This window comes from Dipteris shenzhenensis, chromosome 5 (assembly GCF_047967505.1).
Source record: "Dipteris shenzhenensis isolate YYH24624 ecotype China chromosome 5, Dip_SZ_1.0, whole genome shotgun sequence".
Classification (NCBI taxonomy): Eukaryota; Viridiplantae; Streptophyta; class Polypodiopsida; order Gleicheniales; family Dipteridaceae; genus Dipteris; species Dipteris shenzhenensis.
Window position 1 is genome coordinate 10023724 of NC_141600.1, and position 17845 is coordinate 10041568.

The following is a 17845-nucleotide window of genomic DNA, read 5'->3' on the forward strand; positions in this document are numbered from 1 at the left end:
ACCTAAGATGTGTCTACTGAGGCATGAGCAACTGTGAAATGAGTAAAGGGAACATTCTGGAGGGAACAAGGCTCCATTGAGTATCGCCGTACAATGAAAGCTGGATCTGGATCATGTTCCTTGAAAAACACCTGTGGGCTAGTAAGAGAGAACCAAGCCACTGAACTCGAGGTCATATAGAAAGGTGCTGTATGAAAGATACTGAAAATCCTAGCAACACCTTTCTAGATCGTCCTCGCCTGTCTGCGCTCCCAAAGGCAATGCTGTACTGACTCAATTGCCATGTGACAACTAGGACATGTAGGGCCAGCCCCGAACTTGGATCTCCACGAGTTCACTGCAATCCCTCCATGAATAGAAAGCCAAAAGAAAAGAGCGATCTTTCTATTCTTGAGGGATTTTCAGAGCCTACGCCAAAAGTTCTTTCGCACAACTGTGGACATCTGAAAACTATCGCAATGTGTCGCTCTGGAGGGCCTCTAACCTCTACTGCTGAGCTGAAATCTCCGGGCATATCTAACTGTGTAGTGAAAGAAGGGGAAGCTCTTCTCTCGGTGCCCCTTATCAATCCATTCCCACTCTCTTGGGTCCCACCGCAAGAACCTAATAGGAGAACCACCATACAACCAAAGTCTCCAAGACCCCAGTGCAAGGAGAATAGGATCAGGGCCAAGCTACTACTGTGAGTCCCTGCCCCACTCCATGAATCGTGCAATCCTGACAGGCTGAAGTGCAACCTCCAAGAGAATATCATTAGAAGATCTAATAAGTCTGCCTCCTGAATGAACATCAAAGACAAGGGTATCCTTATGTGCATCCTGCAATGGAATGGCCGTCCTTGAAAAAGCTCCCCAGCAAGTGGACTCTGTAAGTGGCATGCCATCTGTGTCTATCCACTCTGGCGGAATGGCTGCCTATATCTGCTGTATCCTGAGTGCACTCCCTCTGAGGTGGCCAACTGCTAAAAGTCTCTGATTTTTTGGAAGTCTCATAAAGGCCTACCAAGCGCCTACAGTAGAGGTAGATCCCCATCTAGACCACTGCATATAATGTGACACTCCAAGTGGCCTGCCATGATCATCCAAAATCGAGTCATTCCACATGACTGGCTGCCTGTGAATTTCTTCATGAGAGGTGGGTGGAACTCTACGAAGTGTGTTTCTGAAGCAGCCCCAAGCTTTCAGAATCGCAGCCATGAGAGGGGAAGGGGGATATTTGAGATGGGCTGAAGTAAAGATCCATCTGCTGCTGTCCAACCAATCTCCCCCATGAGACGGGGCACAAGATTGAATGTTGCATGAGAAAAAATCCTTTTAGGGCTCCTGTCCAGGCTTCAATCCATGTTTGTATTCATACAAATGTGTATGTGCATGCACAAACACTGCCGATACCTCTACAAACTTGCGTGTGAATGAGAGAGAGAGAGAGAGAGAGAGAGAGAGAGAGAGAGAAACGGGGGAGGGCATGGGGAGGGGGGAGGGAGGAAAGCTTGTTGGGAAAAGCATGCAAGGAGCCAGGTGAGGGGAAAGGAGAGGGCGCCATGTGACACAACCTTCCCTTGTACTCAGGAGGAGCTCTCGTGAAAGACACCAACTTTCAAAACCACTCCACACTCTAGCTTTGCAGCTCTCCCACTGAACGCTCTAGCTTTGACATCATTTGCAACTGACTTTCCTGAGAGGAAACAATGCACTAACCCCTGGAACCGTACCCTGTAATAGTTGGTACGATGATGAGTGTAAGGCCTTACGCCGTCAACTCAGATTCGAAACCAAAAACAGTCTTCCGAGCGCACTAGATACGCTACGTGAATATCGTAGGTTGGTACGAAGGAAGAAACTAGACTTTGTTCATCGAAACGAGGAGGAGCTACTGAACATTTTGTTTAGTAACAACTCTAAGGACTTCTTGCGGAGATTTCTAGAAGGATGGTCCCCTCCGCCACTCACTGACACCCAGATCTGGTTTGATTATGCACGCACACTTTATGACATCCCAAATCAGCCAGTCCCTAGCCTCACACATGCCTCGTCCCACATCCTGCACCCTCTTCACTGGAGGAGGGGTAAAGGATGCTGTGACGAAACTTCATAATGGCCGAGCGAAGGATCATGAGGGACTATGTACTGAGTTCATTGCATATGGGATTAACCTCCTAGCCCCGATCTTAGCAAAGCTTTTTAATGAAGCGGTTTGTTTGGGATTTCCACACACTTGGACCATTAACACTATCTCACCCATCCACAAGGCAGGGGATCCCATGAGCCCGGAGAACTGCAGGACCATTATGATTGGACATGTCATGTCCAAGATTTATGCATCAGTACTTGACTCCGAGGTTAGCAGACTTGCAGAGTGTCGAGGACTCAGAGCAGCAGGACAGGCCGGATTCCGGCGTGATCATGGAACCATGGACCACATTCTGACGCTCAGATGTATCATCGAGGAGGCGAGATCACGGAGGCAGAGGGTTTATTGTTGCTTTGTGGATTTTCGCAAGGCATTTGACACAGTCTCGAGAGCCCGCCTCATACGGTGCCTATAGGACTTGGGTTATGACCAGGAGATCATTTGGGCTATCATGGCACTTTACGAGAGAGTTTTTGGCAGAGTTCGGGTAGGATCCGGGTGACAGACGAGATCATGAGTACCATCGGGGTCAAAAAAGGGTGTCCTTTGTCGCCTACCTTGTTTGGTCTCTACATTGACGAGCTTGAGACAGTGATGCAGACACAGGGGGTGTAGGTTGCTCTCTTGCAGGCACGCTGATCCAGATTTTGCTCTATGCAGATGACGTGGCTCTCTTGTCTTCCTCAGCAGAGGGGCTTCAGAGACACCTAGATGCACTACAGTCCTTTTGTGAGTCTCATGATTTGAAGGTCAACCTGGGTAAAACCAAGGTCATGATCTTCAATACATCTCGAGCCATCATGCATCAGGAGCAGTTCACATTTGCGGGGTCATTTGTTGAGATAGTTTCATCATATACTTATCTTGGGGTTATCTTCTCCGGACCGAGCTTCACTATGAGACCCCGATGCAGGCACGCTTGAGTAGAGGGTATGCCTCATTGGCCAGGCTAGAGAGGCAGTACTTCCACTCACACTTTCAGGATCCACGCACCAAGGGATTGCTTTTTGACTCCTTGGCTCGCCCAGCGGGGATGTACGGCAGTCCTTGTTGGGAGCTAGACTTGTCGGATACAGGGTGGGCCCGTGTGGAGCGGCTACAGGTTCTCGTGCTATCACGGATGATTCGTGGTAAGTCATCCGTTCCTCACCAGATCATTCAGGCTGAGTTTGGGTCACCCCCTTTACAGCTAGATGCTGCATTTCAGGTCATCACATATCTGTACGAGTTAGGGAATATGGGGATTATACCTCGGGGCGTAGCAGGCTACCATGGATAGCTTTATCCTCTTCTATGGCACTTGCAGTAGGAGGAGATCAAAGGTGGTGGTATGCACGTACAGAGAGATGGTTTGAGCGACTGGGGCTCCACATGGATAGACTACCTCCCTTCCAGTATAGCATGGATGCTCGGTTCTCTCCTCTCTTATCACACGAGGTCAACCAGGTTATCCGTGAGGATCTACTACAGCTACACACTTTTCGGACCTGATTGGAACCGAGTGAACTCCAGTGAAGCTTAGCTTCTACAGAGATCACTTCTTACATATCACAGCGGAGGGTTTCATTGACCCACGAGGATACACACAGATTCACCTACCCCACTCGATGAGGATCTCTCTTGGGCAGTTCCGGGTCTCTTCACACAGACTTCGCATCGAGAGCGGCAGAGCAGAGTGACTACCCAGGGAGCGGCGCATATGCACACTATGTGACATACAGGAGGTTGAGATAGAGAAGCATTTCATCTTCAGGTAGACTGTGTACTATGAGATCCGAGGACGTTTCCATTGCCTCTTCAGAGATAGTTATGGGATTTTAGCCCATTTCCTCTCCTACCTAGACCAACGGTGTTTGGCAGGTTTCATTCATGAGGCACTTAGACACCGCGAGAGGATACTCTGAGCACGGAGACAGGAGCAGACTTCTTCCTCGGTTGATCCCTCTCAGAGCTCTATCACGGAGTTCTTTCAGCTAGATCACATGGACCCGAACGAGACGAGGCCTCGACATGACCGTGACCCAGAACCCGTGACCCGACAGCTCAGACAGAGGGTCGACACACAGATCACACTTGGAGACATCCCCTTCTTGTTTAGAGTTGGAGCTTGATCGATGGGGGTCACAGTAGCCCTGGTTAGACATATCCATGTGGCATTTCGTGGTGCTCTGCGTTTGATTTGGCCTGGTCTTGTGTGGTTTGGTCATGCCTCCACTGCCTCATCCATCCTAATATCTTGCTATTGCTGGGGATGATGATGATATTGATGATGATGCTGAGATTGATATATAGTCGACCACCGACATCACTATGTTGTACTTAGGACTTAGTACTGCCATTCTGCACTTTTGGCATTTTGCATTTTGCGTTGGTATGGACGCTCGTTTAGTAGCTCCACTACCATAGCTCGTTGTATCAGGATTTTCACAGTCTCATAGACCCATCGGTCTTCCGAAGACTTTAATAAACTTTCTTTCTTTCTTTCTTTCTTTATATGACTTGTCTATGATGGGCAAGTCTCAAGGTTGGAGTCCTAGGTTGCTTTCACCTTCATCACTGATCCAAAAACCATTGGATTTGTTCCAATTTATGTGTGCACTTGCCGCAATGCAAAACAAATCCAATGCCATCCTGAATGATTCAGTGTTTGTGGAGTGGCATCCAAAAAAACAGCCGTAAATCCCAGGTTGAGCTCTAATGTAATAGCTCATAGCCTCAGTCACAAAAAGGAATAAAAAGGGGGCTAAGGGGCATCCTTGACGGATTGATATGGTAATCTTAAACCTGTCTCCCCTGACTCCACCAATAAGAACCTGGCTGTGGGCTGATCTGTGGAGGGCTGACACCCGTCTGATCCATGTGTCTGGGAAGCCAAAACGAGTAAGTGTGCCCTCCAGAAAGCTCCAATCTACCCTGTCTTCAGCTTTCTCAAAGTCCAAGAGTAGAATGGCCAGCCTTTGGCCATTATGCATGGCCCAATCCGAAGCCCCCCAAAATAAGAAGTTGTTATTAAAGATGCTCCTACCATGCACAAAATCCGTCTGCGTATCATGAATGAGATCTGCAGACGAAGGCTGATGGCTTTAGCTAGGATTTTATACAAGGTACCTAGCAAGGTAATCGGTCTCCAATGAGACACTAAATTCCTGCAACCCCCTTTTGGAATCAAATGAATGAGGCCCTCCTTAAGTGAGTCTGGCATCTCACCCGAGCCCCATACACCCTGCAGGGCTGAGGTGATGTGATCCCCAATCTGATCCTAAAAAGTAATAAAAAATAAGGGGGTAAGTCCATCTGAACGAGGACACTTGTCCTTGTGAAGGGTAGAAAGAGCAGTCTTGAACTCTATGTTGGTGAAGGGCGCATCAAGTGAAACAGACATATCCCCGGTCACCAACCTTGGTAAGTGCCACCAAATAACCAGTCTAGCATCATCTGTGGCGTGAGTGTCAGGAATTGCTGTAAGAAGGGAGGCATAGAAATTGGTGGCAACCTGCAAGACGGCATCTGGATGTGTATGAAGAACTCCGCCTGAGTCAACAAGCTGTGAGACGCTCTCCCTACTATGTCTGGGGCCTTCTCATACATTTCCATATGCGTTCACACATAATTCACAAAATTTTTATTGTACCTTCACTTTATCACCCCCATTATTCCCTTAACTTAATTTCCTTTGTCCTACACTCCTCCGCTGGTCATACCGTTTCTCTGTACAACTTTTGCATTCATCTTTTTACACCTAGCTTGATAAGTTTATGGTTAATTGTTTATTTTTATTGTTACCCCGATAACAAGGGAGGGGTGTTTATGACACCTGTCTTCCCAATTAAGGTTTGATTGGTTCTCACCATGTTTTTATTGTTGGATGGTGGCAGGTATGTAGACTCTCCTCTTAAATAAAAGTGATGCTTGCTACGATTTATCAAAGCAAAACTCGTTTGTGTAGTCATGCATTCTACAGTTAGAGAATTTTTGTTAAAATACAGTAGTTTACTCTTTTGCGTCCATTACCAAAATTGTTTTCATTCCACTATGAAACGGGGTTTTGTCGAGTCTTCACACACACACACACACTCACATGCGTGCGTGGACTCTGTTTAAGTATAAAGTAGCATTGCCGAAACTTAACACGAGTATATCAGCTTCCAAGTTCTTTTTCAACAACCTTCACACTCCTCCTTGTATGCATACGTTGCATTGGGTGTTGCGCTAGGATGGCTAATGGATAATGATGAATAGGCAACAGCTTGAAATATTTTTCTTCGTAATGTTTCGTCCAATTCTATCGCAAGGAGTACATGCTTTGGGGTTGCCTTTTACTGAACAAGGATTGAAACTAGCATTGTCCAAATTGACCCACCCCAAATCCTTGGGTTGGGATGGCCTCACGGATTACTTCTTTTTAGAATTTTGGGATTAGCTTAGCCTTGTTCTGCTACTCATGGTTAATCATGCTTGGATTTTATGCCTTCATCATGGAAAAATGGTTTGCTAAAAAGCCTTTATGCCAACATTTATCGGGTTGGTGGTCCATCACATTAATGCCTGTGGTGTATAAGCTTGTTTCTAAAATGCTTGTCTTACGCATATCGCATCTCTTATTCACGGGCTTGCAAGTTGCACCTTGCTCACTATGGTTTTGTGCCACGAAGGCAAATAATGGACATCATTGCAAATGTTTATATTGGCATTGAATATGCCAAATACATTCATCATGATGTCCTAATCATGCATTTGACATATTTAAATGAGATTTTATTGCGGATTTCATTAATTACGATTGGTTTTGGTGGAAGTAATAGGGAAATATTTGGGCTTTTGTGGTGGGGTATCCGGACTCTTTGTGACAGACTTTACAGTTGAAAAGGAACCTCTATGTTGTTTAAAGGCGAATGCACTAGTATATATATAGAATGCATGGCTTAAAGATACGCCATAACCTTCTGAAATTATATGAATGGTTTTAGAGGATGAAGGGATGATCAAAAGAATATGTGTGATTTTGTGTCTCTTGGATATCCTTAGCACAGCACTGAAATCGAGTGCACAAGTATTGTGATTGAGCTGCATCTTATGAAATTACATGAATGTTTTCAGAGGATAGGAATTTTGTGATATTATGTCTCTGATCATCCTTAGCATAGCGCATAAATGTACCTTGAATGGGGGAATAGATTTCCATCTAGGAGGTTTACTTCAGAGATGATGAAATAAAAAAATAGTAATGGTAAGCGGCTGTGACAAATGTGTATGTCCTGCAATGCAAGATGATAGATCATCTGCCGGTCAACATTGTTGCATCACAGATTCTTCTATGGAAAAACATATCCATTATGGTATTATGGAAGTGTCTACAAGGCCCATGGATCTTATTGAAGCGTGATGTGCATGCTTCAATTTCTGGCTCATTCCTGAATCCTAATGCACCGAGATTGGTCAAGAATGTGTATACAAAGTGCTTTGTAGAAGCTTGTGTTCAATGGGTGCTCTCAATGGAGAGGTTGTGTCCGTAATCTCTAGAGGTTTATGTCTGTAAATTTATAACTGACCGTTTTGCAAAAGATGGTGTTGGCAAGACAGTTTTGCAAGAACTGTACGATTGATTGACTCTTACAAAATTGTTCATTGTGTGTTAAATGATGTTGGTTACCATCACAAAATTTATTGCCCTTTTTCTTTTCATTTGTTTTATGCGTTTTAAAAGAACAGAGAGTATTATATTGTTTTCGTTATTGCAGGTGATAGTTTCTGCACGGAAACCTGAATTTTTCCAAGTGTCCCACCCTCTTTATGAGGTAGTCACGGAGGATGGATTGATGCGCCCTTGTTTCAAGGCTAAATCAGGTATAGGCTCCAATTTGTTGTACGAGGGGAAGTTTTAGAGGCGATCAATACTAATGTTGGCGATTGTTTAGGGGGTCTCTACTGTGGAGGGAGTGCTCAGATGGTGGAAAAGGCTTTGGGATTTCAAGGTGATGAAACACTGTACGTGGGGGACCACATATATACTGACGTCAGCCAGTCAAAAGTTCATCTTCGGTGGAGAACAGCACTCATTTGTAGAGAGTTGGAGAAAGAGGTAGCCAAATGATGATGTCAATATGAACTATTCTTGTTTACACGTCCCAGCTTCTTGTGCATTTGTCCAAGTGATGAATTTTCTGGTTTTTTATTGACTAGGCAAGGGCGCTTGCATATGGCCGAGAACACAGGCAAAGATTGATTGAGTTAATGAACCAGAAAGAGATCGTGGGCGATGTGTTCAATCAGCTTCGCCTTGCTTTGCAACGTCGTACAATGAATCGTGCAGCACAGGTGTACTTCTAAGAATAGTCACATTGCATGTTTTATCTTTAAGTGGACTTTTTCCTCTCTAAATCTTTTTGGTAGCTCCTGATGTAAACCATCTATTTGTTAAATCATCAAGGCTCGATCCCCCTCTTTGGAAAACATAGTAAATGAATGTTCAGTATGTCCACGTTTGGTTGCCTGTGAAGTCCGCTCCTTAAAATTGTTTTGTTTCAAAAATAATCATTTCATGCTTTATATTTTATTTTATTTGGTATTTTCTTTGAGGCGGGAGGGTGCTATATTAATATAACAATTGTATCACGTTGTATGAAGTGTATGACTTGTCTTGAAAGACCCTCTGTTGTATATAAAAGTTATGTTCACATTAATGCTAGTATCTATCATGACAGAGTCTTCCCTTGAGCATTTTGTGTACAAATGTATCCATATCTAAGTGGACATTCCTTTATCCATGCAACTTGCATCTTATTTTGGGCCCTGAGGGCTTGAAGGTGCACATATCTCATTTCTTGGAATCCAGTTGAACGCGAAGTGAACTTTACAACTGATGTTGATGAAAGACTTACAAAGCAAAGACCGCACATTATTTCTTCATAAATGATGGTTGTTTTAGCAATAAAAAGATGCTCATTCTAGCAATAACAAGCTTGGACCTTAGCTCCTCGTTTTCAGTTACCTTGGAGCGAAGTCGTTGCTTAGTGGCTGCCCTCCCCTTTTCATTCTGTTCTTTGCTCTTCGTTCTTGTACTTGCAAGTAGCAAATCGAATCGGCAGAATTTATAGGGGAGAGCATAGTCAATAACAGGATACATGCCATTTGCAATTTTGAGCAGCTAGTTACTGTCAATAGCAAGTGCTCGTTTGATAATAGTATAGAACTTAGATCTGTCATATTAGAACAATGGGGAATAAATTGACAAATCTGAAATCAATGAGAAAGGCTAAAGATTGACAAGCTACAAAATGCCAATAATGGATATATGGCTCAAAGTACTTCATATATGTCAAAACTTGAAAGTACAAAATCCAGATCAAAATCTAGAATCCAGAATCCAGAATCCAGAATCCAGATAGCTCGATCCTCAAACTCCTCCCTGTTGGCTATGGCAATCAATGGAAGCTAAAAAATGGAGGTGAGAAGGAGAAAAACGAGATGTTGTAATGAATTGAAGAGAGAGCCAACATAACAACCTAGGGCTAACTGTCCTAATTGGACTAAGTATCCTAACTGACCTAGGTGCTACACGTACTAACTGTACCAATAGTCCTAATTGACTATAACTAGGCCTACAAGGCACATACCAAGGAATAAGTGGCACTTGTGGATTGCCCATAGAATGGCCTACAAACCCCTCTCCATGGTGTGGGCTGAAGTATCGTGGACATCGCTCAGGATACTTGAATATCTAATGTCATGGCTGCAGATGTTCATCCTGTAGGGATATAGCAGCCTATGATTGTATAGAGTACAACATATTAGGTTACAAAAGGTACTAAGTTTAAAGCTTGCCGAAAAGCCTCAAACGTAGGTCGAGGTAGAGCCTTCGTAAATAGATCTGCCAAATTGTCTTCAGTGGGAACATAAGACAAATGAATATCACCTGTTGACAATCGCTCTCTGACATAGTGATAGTGAACCTCAATATGCTTTGTGCGAGCATGGAAAACAGGATTCCGTGCAACAACAAAAGCACTTTGACTATGAGTGAAGATAACGGTAGGAGCAGTTTGACATGCATAAAGATATGCAAGTAGCTTTCGAAGCCAAACACACTCCACAGTAGTTGTAAAGGCTGCTTTGTACTCATCTTCACAGATAGAAGTAGCAACTGTGTAATGAAGGGAAAAAAGAGACCAAGTTAGAGGCCCTTTAGGGGGAAAATGTGAAGGGACTATATAAGTCTCCATCCAACCCCTACTATGTACTTTTTGATGTGACATCTAATCCTATCTACTCTCCCTTCCCCTTTGTCTCTCTCTCTTCTGCTCCTCTATCCCCCTTTCTCCAAATCTGTCCCTACCCCTTCACTACATCACTCTCTTCCCGTTCTACCTTAGAGAGTCGGTATGGGGCCTTATTGATTGGCTTACTGCAAGGTTCTAGGACTATGGCATGATCTACATCTCTTCTTGGGGGCAACTGTGATGGCAAATCAGCAAACACATCTGCAAACTCTGAGAGCAATCTCTGCATATCACAATCATCAACACGGGGAGTGCCACCCTCTTTAGTTACTGACACATTTAATGCATATATGGCGCTGCAACTCTTGAGCTCTCTAGCCAACTGTCTTGCTGAAATGACCTGCAATTTAGGAGTTGTAATACCATGCAATGTAACTGATCCATCCTTGTGGACAAAGCTGAGTGTCAAGGCATTGAAATCCATGCTGATTTTGCCCAGTGATTGCAACCAATCACCGCCCAGGACAACATCTATTGGGCCCATGTCAATTGCCAAGAGATCACCTGCAAAAGTATAGTCATCAGAGAACTTAATCCTTGCATCTTGGCAACAAGATCTACTGATCATATGCTGTCCATTGGCCACTTCTACTCTCAGCCCATGGTCTATCTCAGTAGCAATCAGTTCAACCCTTTGTAAGGTCTTGCAGTTAACAAAACTGTGGGTGGTACCGCTGTCCACCAACACATGCACAATCCTGCCTTTAATCATCCTTGTTAATCTGATAGTATCAGCACTTTTGGCACCCATCAGGGCATGCATGGAAATAGTATAAAGTGTCGGCTGGGCATCCCAATAAACCTCATCCTCGTTCACGGGAGAATTACCACCTGCATCTTCATGTGCATAAAAAGGTACCGCATCCTAATGCTCCACAGAAAAGAGTGTTGGCCTACGGCCTCTCATGCCACCAGTGGGCAGAATCTCATACGAATGCGAAGCATGAGTGTCATGCGCAGTAGCACCACCAAGATCAAAAGGAAAGTCGGTGCCCTTCGTGGCTCTAGTGTTAGGAGTCTCATCTGCATCATGTGTATTTGCCATCTCATCTTGAGACGTATCCAAAGAACCTGGGGCATTAAACAATTCCTCGTCATCTGAGAGGTCAATGATCATGCTGAGCTTGGCAGTACCACTGTTGCACATCTTGCACACATTCTTGTGCTCAGGAGTCCATTTCTCGCCACATTTAAAACATAAGTTGGCCTTCTTTCTGCTGTCCATTATTGCTTGTGTATGCTGTTTTATCTCAGCATGCTCATTTCCAGCAGTAGGCTTGCCTCCAGGCTTCGCATCAGGATACCTGTAAGGCTTGGCATACGGCATCTTACTACCCGAGACAGTAGGAAAGCGAGGAAATGGTGCTGCTGCAGATTTCTTGTCAGTCCAATCAGCAAACTTAGGCTTCGACTCAGTGTCATACCACATAGCATGCGAGCTGCCCATGGCATTTCTGTGCTTGCTAGCATATTTAGGCTCAAATACTTCTGCAAGTTGAGCTGCCCTCTCAATTGTTTGAGGGTTATGTGCCTTCACATCTGCAACGAGAGAAGAACTTAACCCATGGATAAAACGCAGTAGCTTTCCCTTTTCAGATACATCCTGCACAAACAGGGAAAGCCTCCAAAAACGTTGAGAGTACTCTTGGACCGTACCGGTCTATGCCAAGGCATAAAATTCAGCCAAGTATTGATCCAATACAAGTGGAGATACAAATGTAGTGACCATCAATTCTTTGAAACCCCTCCAAGTGGTTGGTTTCTGAGGCGAATCCCTCGTATCACCATGCATACTTGCAAAAATGATGCGCTCCTCCTCAGACTTGGGGTAGAAGCAGAAATAGTCTTCCAGTTTCGTGAGCCACTCTTCCAACTCATTGGGAGTGCGAGTGTCCCCTTTAAACTTATGCACTGTGAGTTTGTCCTTGATATCCTTAGCTGCATAATTCTTGTGTGTGTAGCCTCCAAAAGTGCGGGCATCATCACGCTTGAGGTTCACATAATCGGAGAAGGGCATCTCAAGTTTGATGGCCTCAGGTAGGGCCCTGTATGAACGCAAAGAATCTGCCAACATGTCATCAAAAGTGGCTTGCTGCCCACCACCAACCCCCTGCTGCGTAGAAGTTGCTGCCATCTGATGCACTAGTTGTGTCCGGCTATATGTGCTCGCTGGCGGAGCAATAGGTGCATAAGCTCCGGACTTGCCAAATGCCTCTCTCTAGAATGATGGCATACCAAAGGGCTGAGAAGAGGACTAACCTCTCTCCCAGGGGTGTGGGTTGCCATATAAACCCAAGCCAATTGCAGGCATACTCGCTGGTGCGGTGAAAGGAGCACTAGCCGGATGCACACCAACGGGTCGGCCTTAAAGAGACGGTTCAGCTTGCACAGATGAGAGCCAAAAGATGGCCTAACATCTTGCAAGAAGGTGCTATGTGGCACAAAAAACGCATCATCTATGTCCAGATAATCCCCAAGCTGGGGTACATGCAATGGTCCTAAAGACTGATGCTCATAGTGTTGGGGTAAAGGCACATTGCCACCCCTTTATTAAAGATAAGACATCTATGACTGTCTTAAGACAGTCATAGGGTAAAACCTAATCCTAATAAAACTAATGAGTTTGTGGTGTGGCTCATCACTTCACACCCGCACACTTGAGTTTTCTCTCTCTCACACTCTCTCCCTCTTGCTCTTCTTCCCCCTTCTGGCCCTTCAACTGGTATCAGAGCCACTTCTCCCTCTACCCTTGCCTACCCACCCCCCTCGACCTCTACCTAGCCTCTGCAAGGGCCAACGGGCCAGCAGGTGACAGCGCACGTACGGACGTACGTCGTCCGTACATCCGTACGGACAGGCGTCGCAGGTCTGCAGGCAGCACCGGCAGCGCAGCGCGGGGCACAGCGGCGCAGCGCGGAGGCGAGCAAGGCAGCGTGAGCACGGGCGGCGGCAAGCGGAGCAGCACGAGCTACAGCAGCAGCTAGCTGCTGCTAGCCTGCGCAGGGGCAGCCAGTGCACAGCACCAGGCTGCGTAGAGCCAGAGCGCGCAGCGCGCGCTCAGGTACGGCCATCCGTACCTGCCGTACGGATGCCGTACAGGAGCCGTACATCCGTACGGACTTACACTGCGCAGGTACAGGACGTGCATCAGGGAGAACTGTCGAAATTTTTTTTTTCTTTTTCTGGGATTCCGTACCCTGCACAGGTACAGGAAGTACAGCAGGACTGCGCAGGTACAGGAAGTACAGCAGGCGCAGATTTTTTTTTGGGAAGAAAAAGAAGGAGAAAGAGCTCTCTGCTCTTGATTCAGGATCATCTTTCAGTTCACAAAACTGTGTTTTCTTGAAAGTACAGCAAGTACCTTCATTCACCTCGTGCTTGAGGTGAAGAGAACCACAGTGTGTGGTTGATTGCACAGGTATCTGTTTTCATGAAGGAAATGCCTTGATTTTGCAGAGGATTTTTATGCTTTTACTGGGCTTGAATCTCAGTTTCTGGGTGAGCAGATCATAGGGCTTTTGCCCGGCAGTTGATGTTTTGTATGCCTTGAGACAGTGTGGTGCCAGAGAGCACACATTTGTCTCGATTTCCGCAGTGTCGAGGTGACATTTTCTTGCAGGTCACATTTCTTGTGCAACACTCAGAGAACCTCAGTTGAGCCACGCTTGGCCAGGGCGCATCGAGTTTACTCGGTCCCTAACTGTCCATAGTTGACAGTGCTCAAAAGGTTCCTCATTGAGTGTTTGTACGTTGGGATCTGTGTATGTCATTTCTACACAGGGCAGTATATGCATTACACTGTTGGTTGATTTTGTCAGAGAGATTTTCACATTGCATGCTACCTCACTGTTGAGGTGTTCTTCACTTGGTTCAGGTGTCAGATCAAGGGGCTTTTGCCCAGATTTTGTTTGATAGCACTTGGGTTACCGACAGAGATCTTCAGATGCATTTTATCCCCTTGGCAGAAGGGTGATTGCTTGGGATTTATCCCATTTTCTGTTGCAGGTTTTGTGACAGGCTGAAGTGTCATTTTTTTTTTGGGTGTATGCCAAGTGGCTTATGCATATTAACTCAGTGCAATACCTCATCTGAGGTGGGAGAAGTGATCAGTACAGCCAGTACAGCAGTGTTTACAGCAGTGTTTTGTGTTTTGTCAGCCAATGATGCACTGTTAAAGCACTTGTGGAACAGCTGCAGCATTCTGGATTTACTGTTTATGCCTATTTGAGCACGGTACAGTGTGTCAGAAGGTACAGTGATTGCAGGGACATTTACTGTTTTGCTGCAGATTTTCCTGACAGTAAAAAACAGCACTATTGTGAGTGCTCCTGGCTCTTGATAGAGCAGGTTTTTTTCTGAGAAATCAGAATTTTTATTCAGTCTTTTTACTTCCAGGGATTCAGATACTTTCCTTATCTGATATGGCATCAGGGGGAAGTGAATCTTCAATTCTGAACATAAAGAAACTGGAAGGAGCACACAATTATGCATTATGGGCAGAACAATGCTTGAATGTACTTCTGTTAAAGAAGATTTCTAAGCCCATAAGGGTGAAGGGTGTCAAGCCATCTGACATGGCAGCTGATGACTAGGAAGAGCTTGATTTGTCCGCAAGGGCAGCTATCATGCTCACTATTTCTGATACTCTTGTGTTCAATGTTCAGGCTGAAAAGACCTCTTATGGCCTATGGCAGAGGCTAGAAGAGTTATATGCCCAAAAGAGCTCAGCCAGTAAGGTTTATTGGTTGACGAAGCTGGTTGATCTTCGCATGAAGGAAGGTACAGCTATGACCTCACACTTGAGTGAGTTCAATGCCATCTTTACATAGCTTATTGCACAGGGATTGAACCTTGATGAGGAGTTCAAGGCTACTTTCTTGCTGTGTACCCTCCCTGAGAGTTGGGACACTTTCAAGACCACCCTATCAAATTCGAATGTCACTCTTATGTATGCTGATGTAGAGAGCTCTCTCCTTATGGAGGAGATGAGCAGGAAGAATAATGCGAGCAGCAAGTCTTCAAATGCCTTGCAGGTACAGGATAGAGGCAGGACTCAGCAGAAGGGGAGATCTGCTAGTAAGTCCAAATCCCGCAGTCAGTCCCGTGGCAAAAAGGATATTGAATGCTTTTATTGTGGCAAGAAGGGACATGTGAAGTCTAAGTGCTTCAAGTTCATACGGGATCAGAAAGCCAAGAAGGCTGAAACAAAGGATGCAGGCAATGGAAGCAAAGGCAAAGGCAAGGCCAAGGCAGATGACTTGGATGCAGTGAATGTTGCAGCAGAGGACAGTGACAGTGACATACATGATGTTTTATGCTCTTCTGCTGTAATAGCACATGCTTTGGTTATTGATGGCCATGACATGCACACCTGGCTCTTGGACTCAGGTGCTTCTTTTCATGTTACTCCTCATAGGGAGTGGTTTACTTCCTACACAGGTACTTATGGAGTTGTTCATCTTGGGAACAACTATGCATGTCAGATTGCAGGGATTGGCAGTATACAGATAGTATTCCCTGATGGACGCATATTTATGCTTGATGGTGTCCGCCATGTGCCGCAAATCAAGAAAAATCTGATTAGCACTGGCTTGTTGGATGACAGTGGTTACCACACCACATTTGGGGATTCCAAATGGGTGATTACTGATGGCCAGGCTGTAGTGGCTGAGGGTTTTAAGAGTGATACCTTGTACCCTCTTTATGTTTCCAGTGTGGGTAATCATGTTGTTGCCATAACCGAGCTACCAAAGGTTTCATTGTGGCATAGCCGGTTGGGACACATGTCTGTTAAAGGAATGCAAGAACTGTCACGTTTGGGTTATCTGCCGTCTCTTTCTTTTTCAGATTTGCCTATTTGTGATCATTGCATATTTGGCAAGCATTCTGTGACTCCTCATAAGAGGAGAACTCCCCAAAATAGAGCACCGCTTGATCTAGTGCACACTGATTTGTGTGAGATGCCACAGTTATCACTAGGGGGTGCAAAATATTTTATTACTTTCATTGATGATGCCACACGCAAAGTGTGGGTCTATTTCTTGAAGCATAAGGGTGATGCCTTAGATGCTTTCAAGAGGTTTGTCGCTCAGGTTGAGAATCGGACAGGTCGTAGGCTGAAATGCCTCAGATCCGATAATGGGGGTGAGTATGTGTCACATGCTTTTGTGCAGTTTTGCAAAGCTAAGGGCATCAAACAGGAACTCACAGCCCCTCATAATGCATCTCAAAATGGTGCAAGTGAGCGGATGAATCGAACTATTCAGGAGAAGGTTCGATGTATGTTGTCTTATGCTGCATTACCCCATGGCTTTTGGGCAGAAGCCGTGCAAACAGCAGTTCACATTATTAACAGGTCGCCAAACAAGGCTTTGGAGTTGAAAGTGCCAGAGGAGGTGTGGTCTGGCAAACCACCTTCATATAAGCACTTACGTGTATTTGGCTGCGAGTGCTTTGCTCATGTACGCAAAGAACTACGCACCAAACTGGATCCAAAGTCTATCAGATGCATCTTTATGGGTTATGGTGACGAAGGTGAAATGGGGTACAGGTTATGGGATCCCGTTAAACGGAAGATTATACGCAGCAATGATGTCATCTTTAAAGAGGATAGTGTACACAAGGAACCCGTGCAACCTGTGGAATACAGGAGGGTTATTTATGATGATGTTGGACAGCAAAGAATGCCCATTTATATGCAGCAGCAGGCTGCTGCAAATAACCCTGTTCAAGAGGGTATACAGGCTGGAAATCAGCCAGATAATTTTGCCAATGATGCACCACTGGATATGCCAGCAGATGTGGCTGTAGAACAGCCAGATATGGTGGTACAGCCACCCGTCATGCATGACGAACAGGCTGGACAGCAGCCTAATCCGGAACATTTTGTTAGAAGGAGCACCCGTGTACAACGGCCTCCTGCCAGGTTTGTTCCAGGAGCCAATAATGTGGCTGATTTTATCATGCTGACAGATTGTGGTGAGCCTTCCAGCTTCAAGGAAGCTATGGGAAGAACAGAGAAAAGGAAGTGGGAGAAAGCCATGCAGTCAGAAATGGACTCCCTACTTCAAAATGATACATGGGACTTGGTGCAGCTACCTGCAGGCAGAAAGGTTTTGCCATGCAAGTGGGTTTACAAAGTCAAAGTGGATTCAAATGCTTTACCGAGGTATAAGGCCAGATTGGTTGCCAAGGGATTTAAGCAGGAGAAGGGCATTGACTTTGATGAGATCTTTTCCCCTGTAGTCAAGATGACTACTTTGAGAGCAGTGTTAGCTCTTGTTGCTCATGATGACATGGATTTATGTCAGATGGATGTGAAGACAGCTTTTCTTCACGGAGATCTCCATGATGAGATCTATATGAGTCAGCCAGAGGGATATGCTGTTAAAGGGAAAGAGCAGCTTGTGTGTAAGCTCAAGAGGAGCTTGTATGGACTC

At 45.3% G+C, this 17845-nt stretch overlaps 1 protein-coding gene across 3 annotated transcripts in view; it reads left to right on the forward strand.

Annotated features, from left to right (window-relative positions):
• The window catches only part of LOC147901604 (HAD-superfamily hydrolase, subfamily IG, 5'-nucleotidase), a 41572-nt gene that overhangs the window by 11812 nt on the left and 11915 nt on the right, over positions 1-17845 (forward strand). For all 3 annotated transcript variants that reach the window (XR_015541004.1, XM_087374748.1, XM_087374749.1), the window contains 3 exons: positions 7869-7974; positions 8046-8209; positions 8311-8445. Coding sequence is in view for 2 of the 3 variants with exons in the window: in XM_087374748.1 (XP_087230874.1) it covers positions 7869-7974; positions 8046-8209; positions 8311-8445 (405 nt within the window). In the remaining variant the exon portion in view is untranslated. The remainder of the gene's footprint in view (positions 1-7868; positions 7975-8045; positions 8210-8310; positions 8446-17845) is intronic.